General features: G+C 38.9%; 1 protein-coding gene across 1 annotated transcript; it reads left to right on the top strand.

The window, feature by feature from the left end:
• Positions 1-7,821: 7,821 nt before the first annotated feature.
• Ns3 (nucleostemin 3) lies at positions 7,822-10,167 on the top strand. The gene has a single exon (XM_090375823.1). It carries the CDS (start codon positions 8,020-8,022, stop codon positions 9,814-9,816), a length of 1,797 nt encoding a protein of 598 aa, XP_090231949.1. The 5' UTR covers positions 7,822-8,019; the 3' UTR covers positions 9,817-10,167.
• The last annotated feature ends 858 nt before the right edge of the window (positions 10,168-11,025 follow it).

Here is an 11,025-nt window from a genome sequence, read left to right as displayed (position 1 = left end):
CCATAGCAACATGAATTGATTAATGTGGCGACCCCTACAAAATTAAGTTCATTGCTTCTTCGGTTGCCGAGGGCAACACAACTTAGTTTGAAGTGAGATACTATTATTATTATTATTATTATTATTATTATTATTATTATTATTATTAGCCATATGGTACAAGGAAGCCTGAGGCTTATGGTGCACCAGCCAAAAAAAAAAAAAAAAAATTCCCAAGTTTGTGTGTGTGTGTGTGTGTGTGTGTGTGTGTGTGTGTGTGTGTGTGTGTGTGTGTGTGTGTGTGTGTGTGAGTGAGAGAAGTAGAAAGGCATCACCAAGAAAGAGAAGAATGATGATATCCAGCTCAGGACTCTGGGTTTGCCAAGCCCATACTCACCAGATGTGAGCCCCCGGGGATACCATGCTATAAACGAATTTACATCAAACTTGGAACTCGTGGGTAGCACAGTTGGTATAATCACGGTCCTCCCCAACACTGGGTGAAAAACACCAATCAATGACACTAGGAACTTTTATGGGCCTTTTTCACAACATGGCTAAGTTCGTCGATTTCGGGCAAGGACAGCATAGTGTTTTTCTCCAATATTTTTTGTCCAATAGCACAGTATTTGCTGTTTGAAAAATCCGAGATGAAACTCGGGTTTGTTATCCAGTAAGCAGCAAATCGACCGCAGAACACACTGAATTTATGGTAATCAATGGGTGCTGCTCTTCGTGGACTAATGTTATTAGTGGAGTCCCACAGGGTTCGGTGTTGGGTCCACTGTTGTTTTGTATATTTATCAATGATATTGATGAAGGTATATCAGGCTGAATGTCGGAGTTTGTAGATGATACAAAGGTTGGCAGGGTTGTTAATGACAGTAATGGCAGTGTGCTACTGCAACAGGATCTAGATAATTTGGGCAGATGGGCTAAGAAGTGGCAACTGAAGTTTAACCTTGACAAATGCAAAGTACTGCATATGGGTAGAAGTAACCCGAGAGAAAAGTACCAACTGTGTGGTACTACATTTAAGGTGGTAGAAAATGAAAAAGACTAGGGAGTACTTGTGCAGTCAGATATGAAGTTTTCTGAGCAATGCAGACAGGCTGCCAGGGAAGGTCATGGGGTTTTGTCAATGATATATAGGAATTTTGCTAGCAGGGAAAAGGAGGTGATTGTCCCTCTGTATAAGGCAATGGTCAGGCCACGCCTTGAGTACTGCGTACAGGTCTGGAGGCCTCATTTTAGGAAGGATGTAGATTTACTTGAGCGTGTACACTTGTGCAGTCAGATATGAAGTTTTCTGAGCAATGCAGACAGGCTGCCAGGGAAGGTCATGGGGTTTTGTCAATGATATATAGGAATTTTGCTAGCAGGGAAAAGGAGGTGATTGTCCCTCTGTATAAGGCAATGGTCAGGCCACGCCTTGAGTACTGCGTACAGGTCTGGAGGCCTCATTTTAGGAAGGATGTAGATTTACTTGAGCGTGTACACTTGTGCAGTCAGATATGAAGTTTTCTGAGCAATGCAGACAGGCTGCCAGGGAAGGTCATGGGGTTTTGTCAATGATATATAGGAATTTTGCTAGCAGGGAAAAGGAGGTGATTGTCCCTCTGTATAAGGCAATGGTCAGGCCACGCCTTGAGTACTGCGTACAGGTCTGGAGGCCTCATTTTAGGAAGGATGTAGATTTACTTGAGCGTGTACAGAGAAGGGCAACAAGATTGGTGAGGGGAATGAAGGGATCCCCTTACTAAGGGAGGCTTAAGTTTTGCAAATTACAGAGTCTGGAGACTAGGCACCGGCGAGGTGATTTGATAGAGGTGTATAAGGCTTTGAATGGTTTGAGCATGCTCAATGCCAATGGGATTCTTCATCTTTCTCAGAATAATCACCTCAGAGGGCATAAATTCAAATTGAGGAAGGACGGATGTCGGATAGATGTGCGGAAATTTGCCTTTGGCCAGCGGGTGGTTGGTTGGTGGAACCGACTTCCATCACTTGTTGTTGAAGTTAATAGCCTAAACAAATTTAAAGCTCAACTGGACAGGTATTTCGAACGAACGGAGGGGTGAAATGGGAGAGGGTTTTTTTTTTTGGCTGATGCTGAATAAGCTTGCTTTCTTGCATCATATGCCTCTACTAATGCTAATGCTAATGCTAATGCTAATGCTAAATTGCAGTGGCTGGAAACTAGGCACCTGCGCGGTGATCTGGTTGAGGTGTATGAGGCCTTGAATGGGTTAAGCACCTGAATTCTGATGGGATCCTTCCACTTGTTCAGATTACGAACCTAAGGGGGCATAAATTCAAATTAAGAAAAGACAGATGTAGAATAGATGTGCGGACATTTGCCTTTAGCCAGCGGGTGGTTAATTGCTAGAACACACTTCCATCTGTCATTGTGGAAGTTGATAGGTTGAATAAATTTAAGGAGGAACTGGACAGGCATTTGGAGGGAATGGTGTGATTTTTTTTTTTTTTTTGGCTGATGCTGCATAATCTCACACACTTGCTTTCTTGCATCACATGCCACTACTACTACTACTACTACTACTACTACTACTACTACTACTATTACTACTACTATTACTACTACTACTACTACTATTTGCAGACATTTTATACAGAGCAATATAGTCTAATTTCCTAATGAGTCTAAAACCTTCAACATTTTCTCACTCAGCCATTTTTGCAAGTTCTTTAAATTTGAGTCTATTGCATTCCTCCGAGTGGTTTCCTATCTATAATTCCTGAGGCAATTTCTTTTTCGTTCTATTTTTCTTTCTCTAATATTTACTGTATGTCATTCTTTCTGATGTATGTACGTCATATATGTGATTTTCTTTTTCTTTTTAACGAATTCCCAGTGTACGTTTATATGTTTAGTGTTTGATATTTTCAAGGTGTCGCGTTAGTTAATTTTATTTTCATGATGTTTTCATCATTCTTTGACATATCCACATTAAAAAGCATTTATTTCATTTAGGATCTTATTTTTAGCATTAGCATTAGTAGAGGCATTTGATGCAAGAAAGCAAACTTATGCAGCATCAGCCAAAAAAAAAAAAAAAAAAACCACTTCCACTTCACCCCTCTGTTTGTTCAAAATAACTGTCCAGCTGAGCCTTAAACTTATTTAGGATATCAACTTCCACGACAAGGGATGGAAGTCTGTTCCACCAACCAACCACCCGTTGGCTAAAGGCAAATTTCCGCACGTCTATCCTAGATCTGTCTTTCCTCAATTTGGATTTATGCCCTCTCAGGTGATTATTCTGAGCGAGAGGAAGAATCCCATCAGCATTGAGCATGCTCAAACCATTCAAGGCTTTATACACCTCTATCAGATCACCTCGCTGGTGCCTAGTCTCCAGACACTGTAATTTGCAAAACTTAAGCCTTTCTTCGTAAGAGCACCCCTTTGTTCCATTCACTAATCTTGTTGCCCTTCTCTGTACTCGTTCCAGCAGCTCTACATCCTTCTTGAAATGAGGCCTCCAGACCTGTATACAGTACTCTAGGTGTGGCCTGACCATTGCCTTATACAATGGAATAATCACCTCCTTATCCCTTTTGGCTCCCTCTCCATTTTGGCTCCTTATAACAGAATGCACCAAACAAAGTCTTCATTAGTTCTAAGCTTGGTTTTAATGTTAAGATTTCACGATATCAAAATTCTTTTTCATGTTGCTAAATGCACTTTTAGCCTTTCTATGACAGATATTTTTTATTTCTATTTCACTTCTCCCTTCAACGATAATTGTATGTCCAAGGTAGCTAAATTTATCAATTGTTGCGTTTCCTCAATTCATACCTATTCTTATTTTCTCCTTTGCTAACGGCCATCACTTTCCTTTTCCTTCACACTTATGTTCACTCCCCAGCCTTTTCCACTTCTATTTAAAACAACTATAATTCATTACTTTTTTTTTTTTAGTATTCAGCTAGTAAAGCAAGAGTCATTATCATATAACATATACACTGATGAGCCAAAACATTATCCACCTACATCATATGATGTTGGTCCTCCATGTGCAGTCAAAACAGCTGGTACCTGGCGAGTCATGGACGCTACAAGCTTTCTAAATGTGACTTGTGGTATCTGGTACCAACACGTAACCAGCAGATCCTTTAACTCCTGTAAGGTCCGTGGTTGAGACGCAGCAGATGAGTTGCTTTTCCAACACAAACCACAGATGCTCGATGGGATTGATGTCTGAGGAATTTGGAGGCCAGGGCAATACCTGAAAGTCTTTCTGATGTTCCGCGAACCAGTCTCGAACAATCCAGGTAGTGTGGCATGGCGCATTATCCTGCTGAAAGTCAGCACCGCCAGAGGGGAAGACCGTTCCCATGAAAGGGTGTACCTGGTCAGCAATGATGTTTAGGTAGGTGGTAGACATCAGAGTGCCCGGCACATGAATGACTGGATGCAGGGTATCCCAGCAGAACATCGCCCAAACCATGACACCGTCACCACCGGCTTGTTTCGTCCTACAGTGCATCCAGGCGCCATCACTTTCCAGGTAAACGCCGCACACATATCCGGCCGTTCACATGGTGCAACATGAAATGTAAGTCGCCGGTGAACCGTGGTTAGCATGGGTACTCGGAGAAGTCTGCGACTATGCAGCCCCATTTTCAGCAGGGTTCAATGTACTGTGTGTTGTGACACATTACTCCCGTCACCAGCATTCCAATTACCTCCGAGTTGCGCCACAGTCTCCCTTTTGTTACCACGAAACATCCGGGAGAGCCTTCGCTCACCTCGAGCATCGATGAGCCGTGGTCGTCCAACACCTCGCCGGCGGTTCGTGGGGTTCCCCTCCTCGGACCACTTTCGGTAGGTACTAACCACGACTGACCGTGAGTATCCCAACAGCCATGCTTTTTTGATATGCTCTGACGCAGTCGTCTGGCCATTACAATTTGGCCTTTGTCAAACTCTCTTAAATCCGATGCCTTTCCCATGTGAAGAACAAGAGTCACACTGATTAACGGAGCTCAGTATCGGGTGTTTTTTGTACCGTGTCCCGACCCGCGCCGTAAGTCACTTGCAGGTGCTTCGATTTGCATAACAACTCGCTGGCTATAAGGTTTCGGCTGATCGGTGTATCTAGTAAGTTATATAAAAATCTTCCACTAGTGTTGACCTCTTTCGGTTCTTCAATCTCTCTAAACAATATCTATGTATAGATTAAAAATGCACGGTGATAACATGCTCCCTTGTCTAATTCCTTTATTATATTTTCTGTCCGTGTATGATTTTTAGTTCTTATTAGTATTAGCAGTAGCGATAATAGTTTGTCTAGCAATTCCTTGAAATTGTTCATAATGCTATCTCCACAAAACCGGATGGAAATTTGTTCAACAATCAACCACCTGCTGACTGAAGGCAAACGTCCGCATATCCAACCAGCAACCATCATTCCTCAATCCAAATTTATATTTATTCATGCATGTAGTCTGAACAAGAAAAAGATTGCATTAGGATTGAGCTTACTCAATCCATTAAAAGCTTTATAAACCTTATTCAGATCTCACAGGTGCTTAGTCCCAGACGCTGCTATTTACATAACTGAAGATTTTCCTAGCAGAAGTACCCTTTTGTTCCTGTCACTAACTTCGTTGCTCTTCTTTGCACCCATTCCAACAGATCCGAAATGAGGCCTCCAGACCAGCATGCAGTACTCAAGATGGAGCCTAACCATTGCCTTGTACAGAGGGACAATCATCTCCTTATTCCTGCTAGAAAAATTCCTGTATATCATCGATAAACAGGAATGAACTGTGTTAGCATCCTGTCTTCACTGCTCAGAGAACTTATTCTTATCTTATTGCACAATTACTCCCCCTCCAAGTATTTTCCACTACTCTGAGTGTGGTACTACACAGTTCGTACGTTACTCTTGGATTTCTGTAATCTATTTTGTCAATTTTAGACTTCAACTGCCATCTCTCAGCCCATCTGCGTAAGTTTGCTAGGTCTTGTTGCAGTAACATGCCTTGATTACTGTCATTAACCACCCTGCAACGTTTCATCTACAAATTTAAATCTGATATACCTTCATCAATATCATTAATCAATATAGAAAACAACAATCGGGCTAGCACTGAACCCTGAGAACTCTACTAATAACATTACTCCACGAAGAGCAGTCCATTAATAATCACGCTCTGTCTTCTCCCACTGAACTGTCCCTTTCTCCATAGCAGTAATTTGTTCTTAATGCTACACTGCTCAAATTCATACAGCAGTCTTTTATGTGCAACATTATCAAACGCTTTCCTGAAATCTGAATATTGTACATGATATCGAAATTATTTTTGCATTCAATTCCTTTGGTACTGCATCATAGTATCTGATCAATTTTGTCCGACAGATTGCACCTTAGAAATTCATGCTGTGATTGCAGTATAATTACATTCTTGTGTAGATGGTCTTGCATTACTTCTCTTAGTGACTCCATTATTTTCCTTAGAACAAAAATTAAGCTAACAGGTCTGTAATTACTCATGTCACTTTTAGCATTAGCATTCGTAGTGGCAAATGATGCAAGAAAGCAAGCAGCAATCAACCACCCGCTGGCTATCCCCCTGTAATCTCCCTTTGTGAACATATTCGCATATTTTCAATCGTAGGGTCCTCCCCTGAATTCAGGGACACTCTCATAATCATGGTTAAAAGTTTTGCTTATCTCTTTTGTTGCTTATTTTAATATAATTGGATAGATCCCATTCACCCAGGATGCGTTGAAAATCATTAAACTGATCATCCAAATCATTCCTCATGTATGAACATAGGTGCAAAATATCTGTTCAGTTTGATAGCAACCTGAGCAGAATTATCAACAGTTTAACTGTAGTTTATTAACAGATAGTAAAAAAGTGCTATATCCTAAGAGTACATAATGATAAAAACGCTGTCCTTATTGCTGGATAAACCTCGGGTCGAGGCCTCCCCGTATTCCTTTCCGGGGAAATAATCTATAATTACATCATTTCGGACTTCGTCGCATACTTCGGCTTAGGGCTTGATGATATCTAAATCCGTTCCTGGCTGTCTAATAGTTTTGAGATGCGTTAACCGCCTACATACTAATGTTGCTGAAAGTTGAATCTATTTCCTGGAATTGTATAAATAAAATAGTCCACCTAGTTTGAAAACCAGTTTTAATCCCTGAATTAATATTTTAAATGTTGAACTCTTTTTGTCTTGGTGTGCTACAGCAGTATAGCAAATAGTGGCTTTTACCATAAAGTTCACTACCGCGGGCTCCATTGGTTGGTCCATTGTTAAAGAGCATGGGAATCTACTCCACTGCTCTACACCAGCGCTCCTTGATGTCTTTTGATTTCTGCGATTTATAAGTTTTACAATCGCGAACGCTTTTAACTTAATTTTAAACAGTGAACCGTGTGTATTAGGCACTAAAGCAAATAAGGCTACGAGGCGTCATTATATTGTTTGTAAATTGCGTGTATTGTGCGGTGGATTTGCTGTTTGCTAAAGAAAATTTTTTTCTCCCGGAGTAGGGATGATGGTGATTACATACACTCTATTACTCGCAATGGCATTAGTAGTTGTTGTAGGGTTTTAGACGTATCAGCAAATAAGGCTATATTGTGCCTTATATAACGTGCCTGTGACAGGATTCAAACTCAGGTTTTTCCACCCGGTGGAGGGTAAACGGTGATTATACCAACCGTGCTATCCACGAGGGAGCGATGATAGTAAACTGTTATGGCTAGTAACTTTTTTTTTTTTTTTTGTAGTTTTTCTACGAAATACTCTTTTCCGGTAGATGGCAGTTTTGTTACAATATGGTTTCGTAAGGTTGTGTTGCATGTTAAGTTGGTATGTCGATTCTAGTCTTTTCGTTTCAATGATTTAAAGTTTCCTTCGTTTATTGGTGGTAAGGCTCGAACACCATCATCCTATAAAAGAAGTTATTTTGAGTGTATGTTAACAATCCGTTGTCGCAGATTATTATGCTTCAGTAAATAGGGTTAGTGTTTTTTTTTTTCAAAATGAATAAAAAAAGTAAAAAACAATCTCTTGGGAGGGCCTTGATTCGTGATCACGCCCGTTTACATAGGAGAGTCACAAGCAAAGATGGGTTTCGTCATACTGTACTTCCAGATGAAGGGGATTGGGCCCGGTTAAATTTGCGTAGTGTCACGGAAGAAAGCTCCTTGGAAGAATTTTTGGCAACTGCTGAGCTAGCCGGAACTGAATTTGCTGCGGAAAAACTAAACATTACCATTGTGAAACCCCCTAGTGTCTTACAGAAGGAGCAGAGTCAAGGAGCTATAAAACTACAAGAGGAAGAATGCAAACATATGATTACTATTCCAAGGAGGCCTGCATGGGATAGAAGAATGGCTCCCGAAGAATTAGAAGAAAGGGAGAAAGAAGAATTTTTAAAGTGGAGGCGACACATGGCACAGTTAGAAGAAACAAAAAATCTAACACTTACACCATTTGAGAGGAACCTAGAGTTTTGGAGACAGTTATGGAGAGTTGTTGAAATGAGCGATATTATCGTTCAGATTGTTGATGCTCGTAACCCTCTTTTGTTTTATTGTGAAGATCTGGCAAAATATGTAAAAGAGGTTTGCAAAGAAAAAATACCACTGTTATTAATGAATAAATCTGATTTTCTTACAGAAACGCAGAGACAGTGTTGGAAAAAGTATTTCCAGGATTCCGAGATAAAGGTAATTTTCTTTTCTGCTATTGATCAGAACTCTGAAAGTGTATTGAAGGATGCTATTGATGGGAAAAATGAGTATGAAACTTCTCAAAATCAAAATTTTTCTGGTGACAGGAAATTAGAAAGAAGTGTTCATAAAAATGCTTTTGAAACTACTGAAAAGTCATCTGATATTGCAAACAGAGCAGCCTCCTCTCCAGCTAAGGAACCTGAAATATGTACGTTTAATAATGAAGATAAAATACTAACTCGAGAAGAATTAATAGAGACTCTAAAGATTCTCCATCGTGGTGAGAAAGTAAAAGAAGGTATAACAACAGTTGGATTAGTTGGCTATCCAAATGTTGGCAAAAGTAGTACAATTAATGCACTTTTGACTTGTAAAAAGGTACCTGTTTCTGCCACCCCAGGGAAGACAAAACACTTTCAAACAATAATGTTAGAGCCAACCTTCTGTCTCTGTGATTGTCCGGGATTAGTATTTCCTACATTTGTATCAACTAAGGCCGACATGATTATCAATGGCATTCTTCCCATTGATCAAATGACAAATTATGTACTTCCTATGGAATGTGTTGCAAGTTTAATACCGCTACATATTTTAAAGTCAACTTATGGAATTTTGTTATCGGAATTTATCGATGAGGAACCATACCATGTTGTAGCTGAAAAGTTTCTGAATGCATATAGCCAAATGAGAGGTTTTATGAGCAAAGGTGGTTTGCCAAATAATGCTCGTTCGGCCCGTTATATATTAAAAGATTTTGTATGTGGAAAACTCCTGTATTGCCATGCACCACCTGGTGTTGATCAGGCAGGTTATCATCAGTTCCCATTATCCAAACACAGCCAAGCAAATTCAGAAAGCAGAAAAGGAAATAAATTAAATGAAAAAAGTGAAGAGCTGGATAAGCAATTCTTTGAGAAACTTTCAGTTCAAGTTCATCAAAAAGGAGTGAGAGGAATATCAGGAAGTCTTTCTAAGAATGAGGCAGTTATTGGTTTGCCTAGTGGCTCGGCAAACATTTTAGCAGGAAAGCCATGGAAAAAACACTACAATCAAAACAGGAAAGAAAAGCTGAGGAGAGTTTATTCAAACCTCAATAATTAACTTGATATTTTCTGTATATTGTAAATGTACAAGAAAAGTGGAAATAAAAAGCCAAAACTTTAATAAAAGATTAACTTATAATGATAGGTACTTGTTAATTATGTTAAGATTTGCAGAATGTTTAAGAGAATGTTATGCCATTCTAATAGTTTAGGCACATATACACTTGTATCTACCATCTTCACCATTGCCCATCCACATGTAACAACTTGACTCCCAGTGGATGGGTTTTCATGAAATTTTATATTTGGGCATTTTAAAAATATTTGTCAAGCTATTCTAAATTTCATTAAAATCAGACAAATAGAAATCTGGTAATTATTATTTCTTTCTCCTTGCTGCCATTTTGGAGGATGCACCATGTTCTGGAGTATTACCAAACAAAAATTTACAGTAACAAAAAATTATTGTGGAAAGCAATATGAACAGAATAATTTTTGAATGCAAAACAGTTTTTAAAAAAAAAATCTGAAAAAGATTTTGAATCTTTTATATGTATTGTAGAATTTTGTATTTTAAATTATACGGAGCATCGAATATTACTTTCACTGCAGATAAACATAAAATTTGTTCATCGGGTTTAAAGATAAAATTTAAAATGTTTTTTGATTCATATTCCACTTATACACAAGAACTAATTTAAAAATCATCCATGTGCATTTTTATGCTATATTTGCTGTGAACAGATGTTATTGCACCCTTTAACTTGGTGCTCCCCATGTTTGCATGAAACCATTTCTAAATAAATGTGGCTATGTATACTTTATTCTGAAACAAGAATGATTTCAGAATATTTCCAAGTGAATTAATACTCATATTGAAACAGAAGGGTATTGGCAGAATCACTTCTTGAAGTGGAATTTAGTTTATCTAATGGAATAACTTTTTACTGACAAGGATATCAGAAAATTCAGTGAGTCAGGGTCCATGCTGTCTGGATGAATAAAGCAGCAAGCATTTCCCAAACTTTATATAGCTCAAGTGCGGTGTTTTTTTTTTTTTTTGCAGCCCAAAATTATAAATGCATAAAAAAAAAAGTAAAAGAAATTAATAAATTTTCAGTTAGTTTATTTATGTGTTCACTCTAGAGCTTTTCAACAGCTAAGAAGAGAACCAATGTGAACGATGATGTTGAACATCATTAAATGATGTAGCAGATTTATATTAGCAGCAAAAGAAGATAATTTTATCCTAAAATCTAATTTGATA

Source organism: Mastigoproctus giganteus, chromosome 6 (genome assembly GCF_048544385.1).
Source record: "Mastigoproctus giganteus isolate SK-2022 chromosome 6, ASM4854438v1, whole genome shotgun sequence".
NCBI lineage: Eukaryota > Metazoa > Arthropoda > Arachnida > Uropygi > Thelyphonidae > Mastigoproctus > Mastigoproctus giganteus.
This window is presented reverse-complemented; position numbering and strand designations above follow the sequence as displayed.

What these genes read in the sequence shown, in the direction of transcription:
- Ns3 (XM_090375823.1), top strand. Translation starts at nt 8,020, where the DNA reads ATGAATAAAAAAAGTAAAAAACAATCTCTTGGGAGGGCCTTGATTCGT.